At 36.2% G+C, this 26,787-nt stretch overlaps 1 protein-coding gene across 1 annotated transcript in view; it reads right to left on the bottom strand.

The window, feature by feature from the left end:
• The window catches only part of STK24 (serine/threonine kinase 24), a 61,755-nt gene that overhangs the window by 5,640 nt on the left and 29,328 nt on the right, over nucleotides 1–26,787 (bottom strand). Inside the window, exons 3-10 of the mRNA XM_075045940.1 lie at nucleotides 16,455–16,511; nucleotides 13,349–13,457; nucleotides 13,079–13,236; nucleotides 6,223–6,408; nucleotides 5,817–5,962; nucleotides 3,587–3,710; nucleotides 2,525–2,593; nucleotides 1,356–1,492 (exon numbers count right to left, since the gene is read on the bottom strand). Coding sequence (XP_074902041.1) covers nucleotides 1,356–1,492; nucleotides 2,525–2,593; nucleotides 3,587–3,710; nucleotides 5,817–5,962; nucleotides 6,223–6,408; nucleotides 13,079–13,236; nucleotides 13,349–13,457; nucleotides 16,455–16,511 — 986 coding nt within the window. The remainder of the gene's footprint in view (nucleotides 1–1,355; nucleotides 1,493–2,524; nucleotides 2,594–3,586; nucleotides 3,711–5,816; nucleotides 5,963–6,222; nucleotides 6,409–13,078; nucleotides 13,237–13,348; nucleotides 13,458–16,454; nucleotides 16,512–26,787) is intronic.

Here is a 26,787-nt window from a genome sequence, read left to right as displayed (position 1 = left end):
GGAAGCAGAACAGAAGGAAAACAAAATGCTAACTAGGTGTATAAAGGGCTCTGAAACCTATCTCCTAGGACAAAAAATATGACTGTTGCTGTCGTGACAGCAATAGGATCATCTCCAGCATTCACAGAAGAAGTGCCCAGTGGAAAGCCTGTCTCCACATGGTCATTTTCAGCTTCGATTGCAGCATCAAGTCTTCAAGGTTCCCAGTTCCAGGAAGGCCCTGTACCAGGCTAACAGAAACTTGACACCGAAACATTGGGCTGATGAAAGACTAGCGTCAGTTTTGGAATCCCTAATGGAAACAAACTAAGATTGAAGCTCCAGAAACTCTTTCAAGCTGGCCAGGATCAACTGAGAGGAGAATCAGGACATCTGGCATCCAGAAGTGACCTTTTAGCACTAAAGATGCTGACTGGGCTTCATGCTTAACAGCCCAGAAAGCAAGAAACACAATTGCTTGCAGACTTCTTGGCACTGATTTTTACTGAATGACACAGTGTCGGCCTGGCAATCCTCTGCTTTAATTTGAGGTGTCCTATCTAAAATTTTACCAAGCTGTGGTTAGAGACAGTATAAGGGAGACACCCGCTCAGGGTGATCTTTTTCAAGGTAGCAATCTATGATTAATCATTGCCATGAGTTTTTTCTAGTACCAAGCAATCCAACCTGGGTGGTATAGATTCACAACAACTGTGGACTCCTGGATTCAAGGTTGCATTTAAAGCCTCTTCAAGCAGAGATTCTGAAATTTATACCCCTGATCTCTTCTTGCGTAGCATTTAAAAGAACAGGAAATTGAGTGTTTGTTAAGAATATATTCCTAGCCTAGGCAGTTAGAAAATCTCTTATGAAATTTGGCCTTTTGAAGTAATACAAAATGTTGGGTTTGTAGGTACCCCCAAAAGGCCATACAGACTATCTTTAATGAATGAACAAGGAACCACTTACTATGTGACTGAAAGAAACACAAACTAACTGAACAGTCCGTTTATCAAAGTGGTTAAAAGAAATTAGAAGTGACACAGGGCATCCTCTGCAACATACACCCAGACACTAAGAAAGCATCAATGTCCCTTATAGGAACTGCAAAGGGAAAAGGCTGTCCAGTCTCATTTGACACACAATATGCACACTAACAGCATGAACATACATATGGGCCATCACCTGAAGCTAGAAATTAGAACTGCTGATACAATTAGGGTTTCTTGCAAGCAAACAATTGTACAAACTGTAAGCACAAGTGTTTTTTTCCTCTATTATAAATAGAAAGTAATTCTTTCAATTTAACACTAGTCAAATACTTGTAGAATCAGATCTGCAATTTTCTGTAACGCTTAGTGAAATAGTTTCATTACCTCTGAAGCCTCTGCACAAGGTGTGACACCAGGTTATCTGCAATGCCCGGACAAGCCTCTTCAGCTAAATAAATAGCCTTTCTCAGTTCTTCTATGGAATCTGTGTTACCACCACATACTTCACTCTTCTCTTTCAACTGAAAGAAAAACATGAAGAGATATATTAATAAGATATTCATAAATAATTCTAAAAACAATGCAAAAGCTTGTTAGGAAGCAAGCACCAGTGTTCACAATGTCATGATTTGACTTTCATTTTACACCCTCACATCCTGAAGACTTTTTTCATCCTGAATTTAGTCTTTGCAGTACTTATCAGGATGTCACTCATCATTCACATATCCTTTTCAGCATGCTTACATTCAAAAATTATAACAAAGTACCCCAAGAAAGATGCACTATTTACCTGTAGCTGTTTGGTTTCAAGATGTGCTGCTTATACATACTCACTGTAGTATACACACTTGTACACCTATAGCTTATACATATACACTGCAGATGCACTTGTGCAAGCACTACTAGAAAATGTTTTCACCCTGTCAACTCTACCAACAGAGTGCCCTGAGCACTCTCTCATCTCCCCGCTGAAGCAAAGGATCCTGTGATTAGGCTGGAACTGAGGGCTGAAAGGGAAGGTCTCAGTGCTTCACTTGTGTAGAAGCTGGTATAACATGCTGAGTATGACTGGTAAAATGCTTTCTTTCTCAGATCTCACTAAAGAACATTCAAAAAGCTTAGCAGGATCTGGGCTTCCTTGGAAGAAAGTGTGATGTTACTAGTAGTAAAATTCAAAAGTTAAGTTCCTGCTGATCTGGTCCACAGCTATATCTTGGAACACTGAAGAACGTGAAATTTCTAACAGATAAAATGACAGATAAAGAGATAAAGCAGTGTCAAAAATGGAATGCTGCAATCCAAACATTTACATACCTTTTTGGTTTTGATGTTCATTGCTTTAGGCTAGCATGGTTGATGTTGCTACCATGCATATGACATATTGTTAAAAACAAAACAAAGATCTCAAAAGCAGACATGCATGAAAGCAAAGGGTACAGCTAAAACTGTAACACATCAAGTTCCAAACGGGTTGTAGAAACCTTAGATGTCATTCATCGTATTTTTCAGAGACATAAATCCTGGAATTGTGAAGTTTTAAAGCAATGACTTACCTCTGCAAATAAAGGGGATATAACTGTAGACAGGCATTGGGATAGAGGCCTCTTTGGGATATCCTTTTCCTTTAAAGAAAACAAAATTCTGACCAATTTTATTTCTGAAAAAAAGCATCCTCATTGTATTCTGTTTTTAATCAAAGAAAAAAATATTTCCAACATGCTACACTATGAAAAATCTGTTTCTATGTATATACAAAGTATGTATAAGTTTCTACAATAGAGTATTCCAAAGCACTGTGGAAAATGGAGGCTGAATTAAAATTTGAGGCACCTCAAATACATGCAAGCTCAAAATTTAAAACAAACACATACCAAACCAAACCCAAACCCCAAAAAACCCCACCAACAACACACAATCAAAAACCCACCCCACCACAATCCTACTGAGCATGTACTAAATCATAGACATGCTAATATTTACTAGGCTCCTCCCATATGATACAGTATTTTTCTTGTATTTCTCCAGTTCTGGTAAGAGCACACACACAGAACTTTCATTGCCAGGGTAGCAACCACCTCCCCTAGCCACACAGGCTGCAGAAAATACAATGGAGCAGAATGGAGCAGCTCCTAAACATCCTTTATTCTGGGTTGGATTTTTTCGGTTTGTGGGTTGGGGGTTGGTTTCTTTTTTGGACATATGCACATTCTATTCTTTGCTACATTGTAGTCTTTTTTCCTAAAAGACTTGAATATCTTCCCCAAAACCGCAGCTTAACTTTGTTACTGTACTGGTTTAAGTTTACTTTACAGAAGGAATATTTTTTAAATAAAATGTTGCCTGGTCTTCCCCCAGTTGTAATATTTCACAAACTACAGAAATATTTTGGTACATATTTCATGAACTACAGGAGAAGGACACATCTACAGAATACCCAAACTTCAAGACTTACTCAAAATGTTTTGTGAAAGACAACTGTAGAATATAAAATTTTAGCAAAAGTTCTGAAAGTTTTACAGTTTAAATGCTTTTAAAGGTATGAAATAAAAACCACCCCACTAAATTATTAAAGCAAGAATTATCTCCTTATATAATACAGTCAATATTTTGAGCACCTTATTTCTTTGCAACTCCAAAGGCTGGGCTGCTCCATTCTCTAGATTCTTGGGGTCTTTTTCTCTTATTGTAAAGATCCACTCTCCTGAATCACTCCCACCTGAAGCCTGACCATCTGGTTCACTTCAAGGGAGGGGAAAAAAAAAAATTAAAAAGTTCTATTACCTACTCCTTATTGTCCATGTTCATTCAATATACATGCTAAACATAAAAACTGCAGTCAAGACCAAAATCGGGATTCTGTTGTGCACGTCACTAAGTATAAAGACAAGTATGGAAAGTGAGGCAATTAATCTTTTGGGGAAATTAAAAAAATGAAACCAAGATACTTTACTAAATGTTAAATTAACTTCAAAAATAAAGAGAGGCATTACAGATTGAAAACATTCTCCCAAGTTACATAAAAAAGTAACATGAAGTGTTCTATTGCTATCTGAAAACTGTCTTTAACAGAGTACCTCAAATCATTAGGGAAGGGGGGGGGAAATTAGAAGACTTAATTCACTTTTTTTGCCTAGAAAAACAGCTAAGACACTAGCTTAGAATACCTTTGAGGAAGATAGGTCATCCCCAGCCCAATAGCTAGGTAAATTTCCCACTTCAAAAAAAATTTGACTAAAAAAGTACAGGTACAGCATGGCTTTCACAAACTACATCACCCAAGTCAATCTTTCGCCTCATTTTTGTGGATGGCATAGTGATTTTTTTCTGTAACTCCTGCTAAGTTAAAAGACCAAAAATATTTATGCTGACACTAATCAGTCACTACATTACATTTCTCCTCTCACTACCATACGTATCCTCCTGTAAGTTCATTTCTTTCTGATCTGTGAATTGAGAGTCATTTGCAAGAAAAGCACCAATTAAAAGGGCATCTAGTGGCCATTGTACAAAAAGTATTTTAGCGCAGTCTACCAAGTCAAAAAGCATGTGATCAGTGTAAGAAAATTCTCCAAGATTTCTGCTTGAAGTCACATAGAACTTCTGGCTGTCACTGAAAGAGGTAGGTCTACCTTCCTTGTATACATTAGCTCTAGTAAGTTCATCCAACATAACTGTTCTAGTTCCACTACTCTCCCATGGCAAACTATCAAAGCTGGTCTGATATTCCACAGGAACAGTGAACTGTAACCTCAAAGTTCAGTTAGTAATTGATCTGAGACCAGTTGTAGGACTCATAACTTACCTTCCAAAGCAGACCTGGTTTTGGGCTGGAACTGTGATCACTGGAAGGCATGAAGCCATTAATAATGTAGGACAAGTATACAGCTGTAATGGCAGCCAAGAAATCATAACCAGCCTGATGCTTGCCATTAGCACACAGACTGGAATTGCAGAGAATAGTCACGTTTTCTTTCTTATGAGGAATTTAATCCATTTGTGAATAAATTGTGGCAATCCCTTCACTTGATTTTCAGAAGTGTGTAATCTGATGATACCCGCTATTTTCAAAATTACATTTACACTAACAAAGTTAACTTTTTAACTGAGTCATACCTATCTATAACTGGATTTCCTGAGGAAACGAACTCATGGACCTACCAAACAGCTCCATCAAAATTTGAAGGAGAGAAGTAAAAATTGGAAAGGAAAAAATCTGGAAATATTTACACCACTTCTCCTTTTTTAATAAATAATTTGACATTTCATGACTATCATGCTGTAATGGCCCAACCTTCCTGGAAGGATAGAAAAAAACAAACAAAAAAACCCTCTTATAAAAAAAAAAAACCCTAAGTAATATGGTTTGTACTCCAAAACCCCATTATCATGGAAGCATTGTCCACTAACCCTATCTTATACGCAAGGATATGCTTCTGCCTGTTTACTCAGCCAAAATGAGGAACAGCCTGCCACCAAGGAGACAGCTCCCCTCCTTAGGTGGCCATAAGAATGCCCAGCAACGTGCACATGCACACTGCTACTTGGCCGTGCAGGGTGAGGACTCCCTTCTGCTCACACAACAGGAGTAACAGTTGGCCTTATATCTAGGAAAGACCCTAGACCCTATGTAAAAGAGAAAGTAGTATAGAATGGGCCAGAAAAGTTGTTCTCAGTGACTGTTATTTGCACAAAATCCCTTGCAATACTGAAATCAAGATCTCATTAGTTTACCAAGGCTGCTAAGCTGAAAAGCTGTAAATAACAGAACACAGGAATATATGTGCTAAAAATAACTACTTGGCTCCTATATTTACAAAGGGTATTTTATAAACTCATCGAACTTACGTATCTGAGTCATCAGAACTGGAGTCATCATGACTTTGTTCAGACTTCCATCTCTTGTGCCTATCAATAAGGTCAGTCAGGTAGGAAGTTTTCTTTGAGTTTCGTAAAATAAATTTGTGTTTTAATAGCTCTTTTGCAGTAGGTCTCTTAAAAAAAAAAAAAGTTTTTTTTTTACTGCATTTGAGAGTGTTAAATGACTTATTATAAAGAGATTAAGAAATCCAGACTTCAGTCTTGATAGAAATGAGATTTTAAATACATACAGTATCTTAAAAAAAAAAAAAAAAAAAAAAGATGCTCACAAGTATGTTGCCCCATATTAGAAAAGCTGAACTGCACTTATTCATGTAATTCATGTAAACCAGTCAAGTTCTCTACTATACATTGACAAACAGATGACACTTACAAAGCTTGGGTCCTTGTTTAAGCAGGCCTCAACAAATTCTTTGAGGGATTTACTGAAGTTTCCTTCCAGTGTTGGTGGATTGTTCTTCGGGATGAGGAACAAAACCTTCATTGGATGTAATTCGGAATGAGGTGGCTCTCCTTTTGCAAGTTCTATGGCTGTTATGCCTAATGACCAGATATCTGCCTGTAAGAAACAATGCTTTTAAGATTAGGCTGGAGAAAGAAGAGAAACAGTATTGCTTGCTGTCATGATTTAACGCCAGCTGGCAACTAAGCACCACACAGTCGCTTGCTCACTCCCCCCCCCAGAAGGAGCGGGGGAAGAGAATCGGAAGGGTAAAAGTGAGAAAACTTGTAGCTTGATATAAAGACCGTTTAATAATTGAAATAAAATAAAATAATTATAATAAATTGTAATGAAAATGAAAATAACCAAGAGAGAGAAATAAAACCCAAGAAAGACAAGTGATGCAAATGAAAACAATTGCTCACCACCAACCGACCGATGTCCAGCCAGTCCCCGAGCGACAGCCCACGGCCCACCTTCCCCCTAGTTTTATTGCTGAACATGACGTCATATGGTGTGGGAAATCCCTTTGGTCAGTTGGAGTCAGCTGTCCCAGCTGTGTCCCCTCCCAACTCCTTGTGCCCCCCCAGTTTCCTCACTGGTGGGGTGGGGGGAGAAGCAGAAAAGGCCCTGACTCCGTGTAAGCCCTGCTCAGCAATAACTAAAACATCCCTGTGTTATCAACACTGTTTTCAGCACAAATCCAAAACACATCCCCATACCAGCTACGGCGAAGAAAATTAACTCTATCCCAGCCAAAACCAACACACTTGCAAAGGTAGATTTTAAACCTTTACTGTAAATTATTTCATATGTAAATTGTTTTTGCTACCATGGTCTGGTTTATGTGGTTAAGCACATAAAATAAAGTACACAGAGTTCCTTGGTCGTTTTTACTCTATAGCCTAAAGCGGTTCTACTTAGAGTTTTAAAATTTTTTAAATCAATACTATTACACCGACAGTTATAACTGATCTTGAAACACAAATATTTTTAAAAAGTAATGGTAGATTGTTATAAAATAGCATTTTATCCACCATATGTGAGTACACTTTGTAAATATGGGGGAAAACTCAAATATTGGCATAAAGGAAAATGTTATAACATGCACAAGGTTTTTGCTCAACAAGCATCAGGTAGCACAACCATCAGAAATCTAATACATTAGAATGTAATTTTCCTGGGGTTTAACACTGTCTTATATATCATTCTTATTCACAGACTAGAGAAATGCAGTCTAGAACAGTATTATTCAACTTTTTCAACCAGTTAAGTATTTGGTCCAAGTAGCTTCTGAAATATTGACAGCACTTTTCTACCTGATCTGCTTTGTAGACCTTCTCCTTTGAGCCACGTCTTGTAGGCCAAGAAGGCCTGATCTAAATCAAACTTCTCTAAGTCATGCACGTGCAAAATGCAGATCCAAAGGCTCACTCCCACGTTAGAGGGACAAATCAAGTAATGCAGCAGAGACGAGTGCTAGATCTGCTACCATTTAATTTCACTGATGAGTTGGATTCACATTGTTATAGGATGCCACAATATGTATATTGGGTTTTTAGGAAGATTACTTAAATACATTTGTTTCATAGGTTTTCATCATCAAAATGGCTACTCTTTCTAGGGAACACTATCTTCCTAGATCCAAATCCTAATGCCAAATCTGCCTGAAGTAATGCATTGTAATTCTCTATGTTCTGCTGAAATAGCAGACCTAAAAGTCAAAAGAATAGATGAATACACCCCTCAGAAAGGCAAAAGAAAAAAATTTTCACAGAAACATCTGTTCCAAAGGACAAGATATGAATTAAAAATACTTATGTTTTGGTTTTTTTCTGTTTCTTCTGAAGTGAAAGAAGAACAAAGACTTATTCTCAGGAAAATAGGAAAGTTCTGAAGGGAGCTGTCTGGTTTTAATCCCAAACAGAGCATTTGGATCTTCACTGTGCTGTAAACAGATCTATTTCCAGGTACTGGATAGAGTAGAGATTTCATTTATCACTGCTGTCCTTACTTAGTGTCCCTCCAATCCATCTGTCCCTGCTCAGTTGATATGCTAGGTTATCTTTAACTCATACAGGACTACAGGCTGATCGCGGCAATGTATGCATCCATTCCACTATCATAACTACGTTGCCTGACTAAAAAGCAGCTCCTTCTTCCTTGTTCAGACAGTATTCTATTGTTAAGAGCTTAGTTACTTAATTTTGCAAGTAAGTATGGAAAAAAAAACCTGAGTCTATTAGCATACCATTGAATTTATGAAATGACTTTTTGTTAACCCATGTTACAGAACTGCCACCTCACAGTCAGCACAGAGGATTACCATAAGTATATGAGCTCTGAGTTTCATTTATCTTAATAACAGCATTATCAGCTAAGCTCTCCTCAAGTCTGAGTATAATTGTGGGTAACTTTTTTCTAGCAGGAAAGCTTTTCTGGGTTATGAAAGAAAAATGTCACCTGCAAAGATGAGTCTTCATGTTAACAGCTAAGCATTATTATTTCCAATTTACTCTGAATTTCAGTTTCTCAAGAGGAATGTGTTAAAGCCATATAAATGGATAGATTTTCTTCTGCCAGACTTTCAGTCACAGATGGAGCATGTGTATACATAAGTATAAAAAAAAAATCAAATTTTTATGTGTACATGCACACACACATATATATACTTCCTTTTTTTCCTCATATTTTTATAACTTTCTACTGCTAGTGACCTTCAGTGATCGAAAAAGTCCAACAAACCATGGCTGCACACTGAATTCTTTGAAGTCCGAGACAGGTTTTGGAAGCCCATTCCTGTTGGAAGCAGCAAGAATAAAAACCCTGAATTCCTCCAGAACTGTAACCTCTCCTTTCACAGATAAGAAAGGATCTCAAAACAGGAACATCAGTACCAATTGTGTGTGTATCCAACTAGGCATTTATAGGACACGCTTGTCTGTGACAATGAAATTCCAGAACAGGCACAAATCAGTCCTCCAAATGGGGAAGAAGCATGACCTTAGAAGTGTTGACATTATCTCCTGACTAAGTTTTACCACGTTATGATTTTTACAGTTTCAAACCTTGAACAAAAATAATTTTTCCAAGTTCAGATGAGAGTCAGCAAATCACTAGTTACTATTTTTTGCAGTACTGCCATAAGCCTTTCCTCTTCCATTCTAATGAGTAAAATTTAGTCTGACTTTGAAGCTCTTGTAAGTCAAAGAAAACAGGCTATGTGCAAGAGAAAAACATTTTAAAATTAAAAAGTCCTTTCTATTAGAAGTTCTAGAGTAGAAAGGACAGAGAACTAGATATAGGAAAACTGAAGCAGATAAGAAGAGATGCTGACTTTCAGATGAAGAAAGGAATCAAGACAGGAGGAAAAAGAACTATTGCTAAAATAACAGGAAGTAGAAAGAAGGGAAAGTTCCTGTGAGGACATCGTATCAAAGAACAAACAGCTTGGAGAGAAGGAAATAAATGGCATAGCAAAAATTTCAACTTTATTTTTCATTTTCCCTTGTAGTTTATTTTTGAAGTCCAAGTAATCCATGGGGCTGATAAAATCTAGCTGCTGAAGAAACTATCAGCCATGAGGAAAAATAGTGAAATGTCAAAACATGACTGTAACAGTTATATTAAAGCTGCCACCTGCTTTTTTTTTTTTAATTTCTTTTCCTTTTTTATTTACCTTTTTCTATCAAGTAAACCTCTCGGATTAGCTACTGACCAGATTAAAATGCAAATGTTATAGCTAACTTACTCTCTCACACAGGCCATCTGGAAATCCCACGTTTTCAAATATATCAGTCTGAATTATTACTTACAAAAGTCTGATAGATACTAAAATTTCAACAGCTTCTATGTCAAAAATCACAAACCTTGATTACTTTTTAGGCAATAAGACAAGTGTTGGAATGCCTTGCAACTATACCTTACAATATATGGTCTGAGAAAGAATAATAGAAATATCTTAAGGACAAAACAGTTTGGGAATGGGACTGAATAAAGCAAGAATGGAATGGGCAAATTCTGTATAGAAGTTGAGGAATACACAGGTCTCACGCATAAAGCAGTCCAAGAAGCCTCACATAATCTTGAGAGCACACTATTGGGAGCATAGATTGGGACTTGGTTTGACATTGTTAAGTTTCACATGTATTAAAAGAAAAATAAACAAAATGCATGCATTTGTCAAGTCCTGAATTAAAACAGCGTTTTTAAAAAATGCACACATTTTTTATCCATTAAAAAAACCTGCTTCTCTATCTTAGCAAAAAAGATAGAAGATATTACGTACATACATTCCTATAACATATGTTTGGGAAAAAATAAAGACTATATTCAAAATCAACAGCTTATGTTAAGTATTCATTATTTTTACACAAGAGACTTTAAAGTGAATATTGTTTTTGCCTTAGTTTATAATGCTTTAACAAAGATAAAAAGTTTTTGGTTAAAACAGTATAAGTGCTTCATATAGGAAATTCCTCAGAAGTTTGTCTCTTCAATTCTGAAATCTGTGTTTGACAGAATGGTTAACTCAGAAGCGTATCTGAATTCAGAGGAGGTGTAACTATATCTTAATATCCAAAACTGTTTCAAGTAGAAATCAGTATACTAGAATAATAGTTCTTGCGTGAGTTTTGTTGATAATTTAGTGTAAGCCATGGTCAGTAATTCCACCAACTGCCCATAATTTTAAGACAAGTGATAATAGTGCTGAATCAACAGGAGACCTTAAGCTTCATAGCAGTAACTAGCAATGCTGGACCTCAAGATGCATCTGCCTTCCTTTAGCCTGGTTAGTAGTTTTATGTCATAACTTAGGTTTTGCTTTGCCTTGCACAGTTGTGCTATTTCAGCAGCCAGCATGAGCAAAGGTATCAATCCAATCAGAAAAGGAGCAATAATTTAACAATTGGTGTGAGGCATACAGTAAATGAGGAAAGATGCAGATGAACTGTGCAAAAGAAGTAGGTGAACTGTGCCCAAGGTAGTGTTACAGAGCACTTTCAAGCTTTTATTGGGAACCCATCAGCATGTGGGAAGTAAGAGGATTCAACGGGGCAAAGAACAAAACTGGGTAACACAGCAACTACGTAATGGGAATTGCTTGCACTTCACTGGGACTATGCTATGAAGAGGACAGTCCTGCCTAACACCTCTCAAGCATGGTCAGCTTATGAAAGGAAAATGAGGTTAGCTTTGGACATCTGTGTTCTCACATATGCTTAATACTATCTTAAAATAAACAGGCCTTCTCAAGTGGCTGTTGTGCAATAACAGTAAAACTATTGTCTGTAAAATTTAGTCCGGTCTTTAAGTGCCAGAAGGCTCACAGACACAAATAAGTATCTCTAGTTCATCCAAAACTTGAGCTCTGGCCTTCTAGGGAAGTCATCAAGTATCCAAGACCTTTTTATGTCCACGTGACATTGTAGACTGAAACAGACAGAATTCAAAACCTGCGGACTGAATCATGCTTTGTCCAAGTGAAGATCACTCCCAGAAGCCAAATCTCAAAAAAACCAAAACAAAACAAAAAAAACAAAACAAAAACCCAAACAAAAAAAATAACCTCCACCCACAAAAATAAATATGGTTTACTCAAACTTCAAATGGGTAATTTGGGGTCATTTAATGTTCTAGAGGTTCTACAGAAAGATATAAAATAGGGAAGGAAGTAATACTACAAACAGTCTAGGCCGGAGTCAGTATTGGCAAGTTCCTTACATGCATCGGAGTGGAAAGAAACACACCAACCTAACCTGTCTCATTGCATGGAGATGTGACCAATCAACAAATCACTACAAGGGCATCAGAGGAGATGGACAAGAAAGATGAGCTCAGGGAAGAACGTAAGGAATGACTGCTAATTATCATAAAGAAAGCTGATCTTACCTCAACACAAGTAGGCCTTGAGGGTGACCTTTGTTTCAGATATACAGCTGCACCAGTGGGTCACTGAGTTGTGCAACGGGGAGGGGAAGGGAGGGGCAGCAAGGAGGTGTATATGTAGCTCAGCCTAATAGAAGTATAAAAACCAAGTGACCAACAAGATGAATTTTGAAAAGAGCAATGGGCTTGAGCTGGCTTCAATGCATGTATTCCTTCCTCGCAACTGGGGACACCACCCAGTGCCGTGGTGGTGAGCATATGGAGACCAATAATGGCAATTGTGTTTCTGTTGTGATCCAACTGTATATTACAATTGATATATTGTGCTTGTGTTGTGATTTCAGTATGTGGCTGTACCACTCTGCTAAATCAAAATCCTGTGCAATGTAAATATCTACAAATAAGTACATTTGACATTAAACCCTCCCTGTACAGAATACGTAAAAGAGTGTGGTCAGAGAGTAGCATAGACCTATGCAGCATATTCTTCCACAGATGAATAACAGCACTTTCACACAACACTTTCACACCTACCAAATCCATATTCTTCAACAGTGTTGCTATTTTTTTTTCTAAAAACAAGTAGAAGCATATTAACATTTTGTATATATTTGCTCTCTTCTACTTTTAAACAACCATCAAAAATACTCATCAATTGCATGGTCAATATTGTCATATTTCTTGCTATCTGGATGGGCTTAATACACTAGGAAACTTAAGGTTTGGATATAAATTAGGAAAGCTTCTTTCCTTTCCAAGAGCTTTTAGCTGCTATGTATCATCTAAACGTACACCTGCCTAGACACAGCCAAAGTTATTAGCTACATTCTGAAGACCAACTTACGCAATTCAAGTTAAAAGAGGAAGGGACTTTGGCTAATGCCTTGAAATACCTTACCTTCGAATCATATGCTGATTGCTTTATTACTTCAGGTGCCATCCAAAATGGTGTTCCCACAAAGGTATTCCTCTTTATCTGTGTATCTGTTAGTTGTCCTGCTACTCCAAAATCTGCTAGTTTTACTTCTCCTTGTTCAGATAGCAATACATTAGCAGCTGGAATAAAGAAGAGGAAATAGCAGAAATTAAATTTGACACTGGAAGGGTGTTCATTTACATTGCATGAGCTCTTCTAATATTATTACAGTACAAATAAAAAACAATTTACCTTTAATATCTCTGTGGATTTTCTTTTCTGAATGCAAGTAATCAAGTCCTTTGAGTATCTCTCTCAATATTGTAGCAATCTGGGTTTCGTCGAGTGAGCCAGGTTCTAACTAGGAAACGCAAGAAATATTTTTATATATATATATATACACACACACACACACACGTGTGTATACATATATATACACACACACATATAAAGGAGAAACAGAGAGAACAGAAATAACATTGTGACTATAAAAAACTATAAAACTCCTTCTGTCACACCTCAAAACTTCTAACTTGTTAACTTCGTAGCATGAGATACAACCCAGAACATTCTTTAAAAAAATACATAGTACTAAACTAAGTGGCATTATGAACTACGGGCAAAGAAATACTTCATTTATCTATAACACTTTTAAAAGTTTGTTAAAAGCTCCATAAAGACACAGTTTCAAGTAATTGCTTTGCGGTCAGGTCATACATATATACACTGCATCTGAAACGCATCTACATTGTAATCTGATTATTAACATCACACTGAACTTACATGTGCAACTCCACAGGCCCTATACGCACCCAAATCTCAAAGTCTGAGAAAGAAATTAAGGCATATAGGGTATCACATATCCTATTGCTATATACTGCAAGGGATTTTGTGAAGCTCTGTAAAACACAACTCAAACTGCTAGGCTGACAGAGCATTGCATATTAAAAAAGTTAGCTTTTTTTCATATAAAGCTGAAGGTATAAATCTGCAAATTTTTAGAATTAAAGGTTCCAAGCAATTTAATTCTTATGAGAGAAACAGCAGTGGTAGAAGATCTCAGAGCTCTCTATAACTGATATAAATTCTAAAAGCAAGTATGCCACTAACTCTAAAGGGACAGAGGAAACTTCACTACTTAGAGAGGCTCCTTAACCAATAAGGGCATTTTGAGAGAGAGACGGAAACTTTGTGGACAACAATTAAGATTGGAAATATTCCAGTATTCTAGTTTACTCCACAATAGCAGTCACTGAAACACAGTCAAAAAGTTTATCTCTGAAGCTTCACTCTGTAAGAAAGAAAGCATTTTGGATAAAACTTTTCACATAAAAATTAAAACATTACATCCCTCAGAAATCCTCAGCTAATAGGTAGGAACAGAGGTGAGATTTCATGTAATGCAGATAACATATTTGTTTTACTTTTGTAGCTTTACTTACAATGTTTTTTGCTTTTCTTCAGTTTTAATAATATACATGATATTGCCACCCCCTCGAACCCACTAAGACGTTGCCCCAGCTAGGCTGTGAGCACCAGTTCAAGACTTCGTAACATGATACAGCACATCTAATGGGGGAAAATTTCTTTTGTCAGATGTTAGCTCACCTTAGTGAGGAGGAGGTTAGTGAAAACAGACTTAAGGCTGAGAATATTAGCACTTGTACCTCAGCCACCAACCTAAGTTATATTCAAAGTTGAACAACAACACATATGTAATTGCATTAAATGTACTTTTTTTTGTGAGCCGTGATTTTCAAAAAAGCCAGTGCATATTCAAGTACAGAAAACACCAGGCTAACATGACATGTATACACTTCGAACATGGAATTCAAGGTTCCCATTCAAACTTTCCTCAAGTATGCAAACATGATAAAGCGTGCCAGTTGTCCTACCAGATTCCAGCTGAGAACCATAATATGCATGTTAGAACTAGGAAAACACGCAGCAGAACATAAACTGAAAACAAATGAAAGACAAACAAGATGCTTAATACGCACTTACATGATGATTTCAGTTCTGTGACACAATTTCTTCAATAACATTTTAGGATGTGACCAAAGACTTTGTACTATTTTTAGGCAACAAACTTGGGGAATAAACATGTGGTCATCACAAAAGTGAAATATGTGTGATTATAAAAAAAAAAAAAGAGACAAGAAAACGTGATAACATCTGTTTTCTTTCTGCTCTTTCATACCTTTTTGAAGCACGAAGAAGGTATAATTAATTTATAAAAGCAAACCCTGTTTCTAATGGCTCTTTTGTCAGGAAAAAACTATCATAACAATAAACAAACTTTTTTCAGCATATCTTTACCTGGAACATGATCAATTTCTACACAACCACAGAACTCCTTCTAACAGGATGTGGAAACTAAAGATATAAATGGGTTCCAAAAGGTAATTACAATTAAAATATGGCAGCACAACTGCAGGAAGCCTGCATTTACTACCTCCTCCTGTCTTCCAGATGTCACCAGCAGAATCCCTCCCACTGGCCTTCTTCCTTTTGCTCTTTCCTCAAGCATTTACTAGTTGCCCCAGTTGAGGACAGCAAACTTTGCTACAGAGACATTCCATCTCAATTGGTATGACAATATTCACACACTTAAAACATCCATTTTTATTTCTATAATAGTATTTTTTAAATCCACAATAAATATAAGATGGTGTGTGATTTTGTTGGTGGTTTTTTAATAGCCAGAATGAATGGACAGCAGCCAGGCACGGAAATCATAATCCGCACCAAACCTTTTGAATTATGATTCAAAACTGGGTACTCCATCCCAGATGCAGAATGTGGCACCTGCTCTTGTTAAATTTCATATGATTGGTGATTTCCCAGCTCTCCAGTCTATCCAGACTTCTCTGTAAGGCCTCCATATCCTCGCGGGAGCCCACAGCTCCTCCTATTTCTTTGAAATATATTTTTTTAATATCAACCTAAACTGTGTTTCTGTCTATTTAGACTTCAAATAGGGAAACTTTTGTTTGTTTGTTTGGGGGTGGGGGGTAGATACATTAAAATGTATATACTAGGAGGAGTTGTGGTGGCAGAATTAAGAGACAGAAAAAACTATTTGCAGCTATTAGTGCTCTCTGGCTGACTGAAGATTAGCACTGCAAGATGTTTATATCCTGCTACCAATATTATGTTGCTTAGTTCCCTTCCATCTATACAAATAATCAGCTTTGCTTCATGGAAAATAACATTTTCCTGGCATTGACAAATACTTTTTCTCCTTTACTAGAAGCAAACATTATCAGAGCCAAATGACATATTACAGTTTCCAGAATTGCAAGATAGGAAAATAATTGTGAGGTAAAATAACAAAAATCATACATAATTTACTTACTAGATCAAGGGCAGAGCCTCCACCCAGATATTCCATTATTATCCATAATTTTGTATCCTGCAAAACAAAAGCAACAACAACAACAAAAAAGAGTATTAAGTTTAAAAAAAAAAAATCAGTTATTAAGTTAATGGGACTTGTTCCATTCTTTTTGCTGAAGAAAGAATCTACAGTTTTGAAAGGCCACTAACGTTTAGCGGTTCCTCCAAAATATCTTTGGATTAATCTTTTAAGATATATTATTTTTAGTCCCATCTGATAAGGAATTAATTTAGTCTGTCACAAGCTATTTACGCAATTGTATGTGTTCAAGAAAGTTTAATTATGTTCCTCTAAATTAACAAGAGGAAAGCTACTTCACATTTACCAATGGGTAAGAGCACAGATATTAGTTCATTACTTCCAAATAATTGACGCATACTCTTAAGGTCACACTCAAGCTCATTTCATGGTACCTCTTTTTTGTACTGATATTAATACTACTAGAATATAGACAGTATCCAGGGAAGAAGAAACTTTAATCCCTACCAAAGAGTCAAGTAGCAGAAGGAAACCTCTTGCCTTTATGCCAACTAGAACTGGACAAGTATTCTGAGCTTGAGTTCACCAGCATATTAACTCCCAAAAGCCACCCACCTACTTGTTCTTATCAGACTCCTTAGTACATTTTGCAAAAGTATCTTCTGAGACAAGAAAGAGACAGACAGGGGCCACTCAATGAAAATGGAGGAGAATAAACTTACATTTTAAAACTCTGATTATAGACATTCAGAATACCAAATAATAATTACATTACATAAAATATGTTCCCTTTCCTTAGAAGAAATGTCTTGATTTTGTTGATTATCTTTATTTGTACAGATGCTCCAAAATACTTTCTTCAATTAGCCTGACTCCTGTCTAGGTTGACTTTAATTTAAAATTTATTCTTGGCATCTCTGCGTTGTTTCATTTTCTTGAACAGTCATCTGTCTGACCTAAGGAAGAATACCAGTAAGTTTTCTCCACTAATGCTTATGCATCTGATATATAGTATAGAATTTTGGACAACTGTGTTCAAGAACGATGAAGCAAACTAGTAATAAAGATTATTTATGATTACTATAGGAATTTGTTAGCTTTAGCTAGTAAAATAAAAGCTAACAACAACAACAAAAATCAAGCTACTATTTTCTCAAGAGAAACCTTGATACATATTATAGGAATGTTTAACACAAGATAAATAATACACTATACTAAGAAAGAGACTGGACCCAATCATTTTTTTCCACTGTTTGCAGCATCTTACTCCCAAATACACTAAGAAAAGCAGTTAGTCCACCTTTTCCTTGCAGTACCAGCCTTGAAACATGTTTTTAAGCAAGGCCATATATCGACCAGATAGATATTCAAATGAAATTGCTGCGTGGAACTTATGGTGGGTTTTGTTTTAGTTTTTATGATTAAGTTATATTATGGTTTGTTAGTTTTAACTCTATGTACTAAACATTCACAAGACTTCTAGCATAAAAATGTAGGGATCTCTCAGAGCAAGGAGCACATAAATAGCAACAATATTTATTTACTTTATCCTGCAAAATAAAACTTAATGCAAAAATAACAGCTCACAGCCAGGGCCCATAAAACTGAATACTCATCTATAAAGCCGGATTAAAATTTTTTAGAAAAGTGATAAATGTATTGCAGAACATAACTTTTTCTAAATCCCCTTAGGGATTAGAAAATTTTATCCCTTAGTACTCATTTAAGCCTTTTAGTCATTATTATAGCTGTAGTTCCATCTGTATGTGTCCCTTCTCTGGTCTCAGAATGCACCTTCTGTAGGGAAATGCACACAGCCCTCCCCACCTACCTTCAATTAATAAAATTGTACTATTTTTAGTTAAGACCCTGAATTAGAGTTCCTTCACCATCCACTATTTTTAACACACAGGTCCAGCTAAATTTAGATACCTTTCTTCAGGAGTCAACTAATATTATTTGACAAATACAGCCTCGTTAAAAATATTTTTAAATAGCCAGAACACATTTTTTAGGGAGAAAAAGTAATTTTAAAATGTAATCTATCTTAGTATCTACATAAAGCATATTGATAACGCTTACTTTCTGCAGACACCGCAGCTATCCCAAGAATTATAGCTCATCTTGAGAGAGTCCCTTATAGTACTGAAATACTTGTTTGCTGCTAAGAGTTTCTCAGATTTTGCCTGTTCCTTCAAGGCTCCAGATCCCAACAGTTCCAGAACAAGTAAGCTTCTGAGAAGCATCTTATAGTAAGTCATTTCATCTTCAGAGATCTTCCCAAACTTGATCAAAATTTTATATACATATTTTGCTTCAGCCTGATAACGTCTTTTAAATCTGCATGAAATTCCCTGAATATTCAAATTTTGTGTGCCTGCAAAGTTAAATTACTATTAAAATTAAATGTAAAACGCAAACACGTCAACTGTATTGCTGCTTTTCATTTCAAAGGAAATGCCTGGGTAGGAAAGAACAAGGTAGAACAAATGAAGCCCCTGATCCTCTCAAAAATAGGGGGAAAAAAACCAACCAAAAAAAAAAAAAAAACCATCTCACCAAGAAGTCAATAAGAGATGCATCTTCCCTTTTCCATCATCTCAATTACCTTGTGGATTTAAAGAGCTAACAACTTGAAATAAGATACCATTTCCCAAAAGATAAATTCTCTATAAAACTAGCTACTAAATTCTCCAGCTGAAAATTAGAAATTAGAGGTAGCAGAAAAGAACTAAAAAAACCACATTTAATAATATTATTTTAATTACATAGTTACACAATAATGTAACACAATTATACAGCTACAAATTATACAATTCATAGTCTTTTTAAATCAATATTTATCCTTTTCAATTCTTTTCCTGGTTTGCTCAGTCTTTGCTCCTGAAAACTGCTGGGAGCCACATGTCTGAATCTACAATATAAAAGCCATGGATCCAGTAAACTCAGTAATACTACATTTTAAAACAAGTAAACCATGGAAATGCAATTAGGGAACACACACACATAACTGTATCTGTATCCCAGGGGGAAGCTAAGCAACAGCAATCTTATTACAATTATGGCATCTTTATATCTGTAGCCCAAGATTTAAAGTAATTTTTAATTCCCTATGGTTCCTCCTCCTCACCACAGAAATATTACTCAACTTCATGGACATTTTCAGGGTTTTTTGTAAGTTTTCATCATTCATATGAAGTATCTGAACAGATGTAATTACTATTGCAGTGAATCTTACTATCACTTTTAACTAATTCTTGCTGGAATTTTTTTTTTAGCTTTCTTATTTAAAATCTGCATACATTGCTTAACAAGAAAAAGCAAAGAAATGCTTTTGGTGAGACAGTTTTAATGACTTGCTTAATACATATTCTACCTTAGAGCCAGTAACCTACATATACTTACTTTATGCCTTGTAACAACAGCACAAGGCAAGTAAAGCACTACTATCAACTGACTTTGGCATCACCAGAGCAACATGCCTCCTTCTTTCCTTCCTTCCCAAGTATCTCTGGCACGCTTCACATTCCCTAACACCTACTGTCACTTTCCTTTTTAAAGCTGCCCAAATTCTTTTTTTGCTTGTCATTCTCACATTCTTCTGTATATATTCCCCACTTTTCCTCTCAAATAGAACACCGAAAGCACTAAACTTTTTTCCATAGCCTAGACTAGTAATTATAGATTGCACATAATCACTTAGATTTTCAAGAAGATACTACGCTTATATACTGAGACTAGCAACATTCAGTACTCCATTTTAAGATCTGAAATAAGACCAGTTTTCTTCTTTAAAGCATCAGTCACAACACAGCACTGAATTTTCTTCCAAATACAGTGAAGCCATGGTGAGTCATCAATCCAAATTTAGGATTATTATTTCTTTATAAACATAGATGAGCACATTAATGAGGGCACATGGAACATTTCCTTTTTCACAGTAGGAACAAGAGGTTTTCCTCTGATGCCATGAAACTGAGGAAAGGAACAGCTTTGGAATCCAAAAGAAGTTTTGATACAGAAAGGCAGAGTTTCTGTAAATCCTTTCCAAACTAGTTTGCTCTTCTTGAGTTCTGAATTCTGATTTTAACTCTGGAACCACACAAAAATCTTACAACAGCAGCTTTACCTCTAATGAAATATTCTCCATTAAGTAACTATTACACCATGAAATTATTTGTAAATAAGTGCAGTTACAGCAGGTAAAGAACTTCTAATATGTAAAAATCAAGGACTATATACCAAAAAAAAAAAAAAAGGCCATCCACCAAAAAAACCCTCTAAAGTCTAGAAGTACATTTTAACCGGAATCAGAGGAGTATAGAAGACATATGCAGAAATAAGCAATCAAGATTAAAATGTTTGTTTATAAGTTCTTACGAAGTTAGTAAAACATCTGAATAAACATGGAGAGGCCTATATTCAGAGAGGCTTTGGGGTTTTTTTGTTGTTCGTTTGTTTGGGGTTTTTTTTACATGAAGAACATGTTCCCACATTTCTTAGCACTATGATATTATACAGGAGAGATTGACGTAAAGCAATCAAGCCACAGTATGTATTGATGAAAATGTTTCTAAATCACCTTTCTTGAGGGAAGGAGAGGTTGCAGAGGAAAACATAACACAGAGTCACAAAAGAGAAGGACTATAAGGACTCGAAAGTAAGAGCACCAAGTGACCTGTACAGTAATTTAGAATTCAACTAAGAGTCTTAAATCAAGCAAATCAACTAATGCAATTTGAAAACAGCAGCACAACAGTGAACATGTTTGTTTCTAAGTGAAATAAAATCCCCCCACCTATTGTGAGAAAGATAATTTCCCACCTTAAATTTGCTGTGAGAAAGGGTATTTCCCACCTTCAATTTATGGTACACAATTAGCAGCAGAATAGAGAGTATTTATAAATACGTATAAAAGGCTTGTTTAGTTCTGGAGACAAGCCATCTCCAAATTCCACTTAGAATCTATATTTATAAGCACTTTAACTTCTGTCAACAACCACAAGCTAGAAATTACATACCTGATTGAAATAACACAACAGATTTGCTAATCAACATAAGAACTAGCTTAAGTTGATCTACGTACTAAAAGTTTTACCATCACTGGATTAGTAGAAAAACCTACAGTACTGAAAAACAGAAACAGAATACCTTGGACAGAACTTCAACTAATCTGAAAAGAACGAACTATTTCCAAAATTGATATGCAATTGCACAGTGTGATGTGTGATACTTTGTTTAATAAAAATTTCAGTTTAACTGGTATATATGCCAAAGAAATATGGGCCAGAAAGAGACTTATATTTCAATACTGGTATAAATTTGTATTAATATTCATACTGATTCTCCAGCATAAGAAACCATATTAAAAAAACTTGAGATACACAATGTATGCAACAGGATGACCTCTCTAAGTTGCATTCCTGCTACAGGTTGTTACCACTCCTCATGGAGATTTGTCTTCTGTTAACTTCATATATAAAAACAACCAGGCAAGTTTGACAGCTGTAGCAACCAGAAGCTTCTCAAATACTTGCATACTGATTCTTAAATGTCTGACTTCAAAAACATGATGCAGAGATCATGGAACTTGTCTTCTATACCTACTTTAAGCAAACTTGCCCACTGATTCCCTGTTTTGGAAGGAAAGGATTTTTTTTCAGGATCTCTTCACACTTACGCTTTTAACGATACATCAGAAGTCCATGCTGCTCGACAAAGCCACCAGGTGGCAGAATCACATAATAGCAAAGATGGTCTCTCAGCACCACCCCCCCAACAAAGAAGGTCCAGCCATGCAAGCCACGGAAGACAGAAGCACAAAACCACCTGTTTAACATGATCTGAAAACATTTATCACTCCAACACCCTTCATAAAAACAGCAAGAAGTTATTAACCAACGAGAAATACACCTTAAGGAATACGATCGCTCATATATCTGAATTCTTCAAAATGCTTTCCTTTCCTCACAATCATCAAGTTCAGCTTCAGGCACCATTTTATTCATTCACCATCTCCTTTCAACACCAAGTCACCATAGTAGTCACTGTCTTGTTCTACAGGATGAAGAATAGGCACACCCTGTCATTTGAGTTCTCATTAACTCACATGGACATCTGTGAGCTTATACGCAGAGATATGATACAGGTCGATCAGAAAAAATTAAGTTTTGTATGATGCCATAAATGATGCATTAAGGCAGTGACAGGAAAAGGCATTTAGATATTTGTGGTTCCTGCTCCTCCTGGACAAGCGCAAACCTTTCCACAAGAACAGTAAATGTTGACAACTGTCTCAAATCTGAAAACATGTATCAAGAAGTATCAAGACCACCAAAATATTTTAAATGCCCTTTGCCTGGAGCTTATCCTTTCATAAAAAAAGAATACATACACAAGAAAATCATTATTTTAGGCTTTAGAGAGAAGGCACCTATGAGTTGATGTATTGCCATTAGATCCTTGAAACTCACTGGGATTTGCAAACTCTCCAGCTGTTAGCTGACTGTTCAATTTCTAGGCCCACAGATTAGTATTAGAACAGATACCATTTGCCAGGAGCTCTTCAACAGTAGGAACTGGCTATTACTGCTACTCAGCAAATGCATGGTTTTGGCAAGGAATACATACAGCTCTGTCTCATCACCTCAATTCCTGTCATTTCTTGACTAGTTATAAATATTACCTATATATATTATTGGTTCAATTTAAATCTAATCAGAACGAGACCGAGTGCTGCCATCTGTTAACAGTGCAGAATGAATAGCATACCACTATCTGCTTTTGTTCTATTCTTTCCAGTACGCAATCCTTGGACAGGGGAGGTAAGCAATGCATCCTTGAACTTCAAACAGCCTATCCAGATGCCAGTTGGATTGCTCAATGTCTTTTGCTGGATTTTTTTTGTTGGATTGCTCAACTCTTTTGACAGACAGAAGGGATGTGACCAAGGGTAGAATTACTGATCGCCAAAGAAAGTTATTTAGACTGCAGTTTCTCCAAAATTTGAACACCATAGGTACCCAATTCTGTTCGTGTAAGTAGTAAATAATCAAGCCCTTTCCATGCAAACGGACAAATCAATTCTACCACTCCATATCTAGGGTCCTATGACCGTTTAACAGTTATCAAGAAAGGTTATAATGATTTTACAAGCTTTCGGAACTGTCTTCACAGAAGACAAAGTCGGGGGGGGGGGGGGGTATCTTTCAGTGCCAATTCACACCACCTTTCTAAGACAGTATAGTTTGTTCTTAAAGGCAATCTCAGTATGTACTATTTTTCTTCCATATCTAATGAACAAAAAGTTCTCCAGCCTTGTTACAAGGAATAAAGAATGCCACCATCATTCCAACACTTTCTACGAAGCATATTGAGTTTCATCATGCAGTTAGTCCTTCACTTGAACTTTTTTTTTTGACAATCTATTCATCTGCTAATATTCTTCCGTCTATTTCCACGTACTACTACAACACAAGCTTGTATAGATTGCTGTATCATTTTACAAAGGGGGAAGCTGTTTGCTTATGTCATTACAATTTCATTAAATAAGAACAAACTATAGTATTTTCTAAAGACACTTGTTTCAGAGCATCTGAAAGATGGCATGGAAAGACAACTGTTGGTTTTGAAGAACAAAAGAAACTATTTTTATGAGAGAACAAGGCTAAAGACACCCAGGTTGTCTTAGCCACCAAAGATACCCTCTGGATAAATCATCCTCTCCCTCCCCTTCCCCTTCCCTCATCCTGTCACAACGAATGGTCCATGTTTTAGAGCAGAGTCTTCAAGTACTGTCCAGTGTTCTTGGGTGAAAAATAACTGAAACACCAACAGGTGCAGTGAATTAGCTATCTTTAACCTTGGAAATTAATGTCCAGCATCAGGGTTTTGGAGTATAAGAGGAGCAAAAGCAGATGCTATGAAATACAGATTAAGATAATCTATTCATCAAGAAAGTATGAGCAAAAAAATCAAGCCATGCCAAAGCAGATCATCTGGTATACTATTAAAGAGAACAGTTAAAACTGATCTCTCTTCTTAAATGAATGATTGAATTTTACTATAAAGTTTGAGAGGCTCCAAAGAGAAAGAACATTGCTTTGAGTATCAGTTCCCTCCAGGAAAAATTGACACAGAAATAACTAGATATACCTTTGAAAAGAAATCTTTACGTATTTTGTGAATTCCAGAGCCTCCAAACAACATAACACTTCCCACCCACAACTCGGTCGCTCATTTTATCAGAATGCGTGTCTGTCAACAGATACTTTATTTTAGACTAGAAAGCAGTCTAGCAATTCTCAGCCGTGTTTCTACTCTTCCTTGCTGAATTCCTAGAGAAGTAGGCATAAGACTGAATTTATTTTAAAAAAAAAAAAAAAGAAAAAACAAGAACAAACAAAAACACCTCCACTTTCACTGACACTTATAAGGCCACTCAAGTGAAGGAAATAAAAGGTGCCTTTGTTTCCTTCTCATCTGCTCACAGGGAGGGGGGGCAACCCATTAATAAACTATATTTGTGATTTAGCTTGTCTTACAGGAACAGAATGAACCTGGTAAGATTTACAGAAGCTGTAGTGTGCTACTGCTCATTTTGGTGCATTCTGTAATACCTTGTAGAGATAAAAAAGAAGTGTTAGAATTCCCAGAAAAAGATTTGCAGTTTTCTGAAAGTTTCCTTCCTTGAATTTGAATATTGGGTTTGCCTCTTTGAACACCAGTAGAAGGGGTATAGAAGTAACACATCATGTAAAGACTATATACTAAGAAAAAAAATCCAAATTCCTACAGGTGAACAACATAAAACGTGTAGAAGATTACAAAAGGAAATTTTCTAATGAAACTAAGGAAGCTGACTACTGTAAAAGAAATCTCAGCATTTGGGGGGAAAAAAAAAACAACCAAACAACCCAAACACAAAAACAAAAAAAAAAAAACCAAACCCATAAAAACCAACAACAACCACCAAATATTTGAACACAGTCAAGCAAAACCCAAGCTAATTTAAATCTATCAACATAGCCAGGACCTGTAAACATTTTAAGTCTGAAGGATCTGCAAGTTGTTCATAATATCCATAGGTAAATCTCTTCCAAAGCTACGTAAGTGTAGAATTAGGTGGGATAGTATTTCATAGGACAATCTGCTTCTTTACCGCCTCAACATATTTAAGTTACAATCTACAGAACCTTTGTATTTATATGGTAGAGCCCAATAAGGCGGCTAGGTGGCAGTTACTAATAGTACTTTACACAGTCAAAGCTCTTACTTAGGTTTAAAGAAGTCAAACTAACAGCTAAATAATATACTCTCATCATAAATGGAAAAAACAAGGCAAAACTTTACAGGACTTAGTAACAGATATAGCTTAAATGGTCTGAGTGCTAACTATGCTCTCCAAATCTGCACCCTAGGGGGAAGGGGAAAAAAAAAAAAAAAAAAACTGTCCAGCACACATATAACCCATATCTACTACTGGTCTACTACACGCCCAAATATTCCCATTAAAAAAAAAAATACCAACAAAACCCAAGAAAGTTCTTCCTTATGATTCCAGTCATATTCTTAGTGCGTTTCATATAACGTTTACTGGAATAAGAACAAGAAAAGCAAGATCTATAGCTGAGTATTCATACAAGTGACCTGAAGGTAGGTGGGGAAGGGGTGGAAATCACCCCTGAAAAAGTCTGCTTTTATAAAAAAAATAAAAATAAGTAAAAAAGCTAACATGGGATTTTTGTGTTTAAACTTCTGATGTCAAGGTAAACTTCTGTTTATTTTAAATTACTTTTTCTACTAAATAATTACTCCATAGACATTTGGAAGACAAACAGCTGTGCTGCATCTAGGTGGCATCTCTAACAAGAAAAAAAGAAATCCTAAGGACATATTTCCCTCCAGAATGAAATACAGTAATTTGTTTCTACAGAACTTTTCTGGGATAATGCTCACTAGAAATTTAAACACACAAAGAATTAGGTGGAAATCATCTGGATATTAAGGAATCATTCAGAGATCCATTTTTAAAAAAGGCTTTTAAAACTGTGTGGAGTGAGCAGGGTTTGTTTGGAATTTTTTTCCCCTGACTTTAACCTTAAGGACCATGAATTGAGAAAAGCTCAACTTCGAACCTCATCCAAAATATGAGAAACAAAATAAGGGAAGGAGGGGAGCATAAGTCTGAGTACAAACCCAGGAAGTATAAAACGTCTTCTTCCCTTACACTGGGGGCACATTCTTAAGCAAATGGACAAGGATTACTGACAGCAATGGACATCTCCACAAATCTTAAGGGGGCTGCAACCAG

Source organism: Buteo buteo, chromosome 14, assembly GCF_964188355.1.
Source record: "Buteo buteo chromosome 14, bButBut1.hap1.1, whole genome shotgun sequence".
In the NCBI taxonomy this organism is placed as follows: domain Eukaryota; kingdom Metazoa; phylum Chordata; class Aves; order Accipitriformes; family Accipitridae; genus Buteo; species Buteo buteo.
This window is presented reverse-complemented; position numbering and strand designations above follow the sequence as displayed.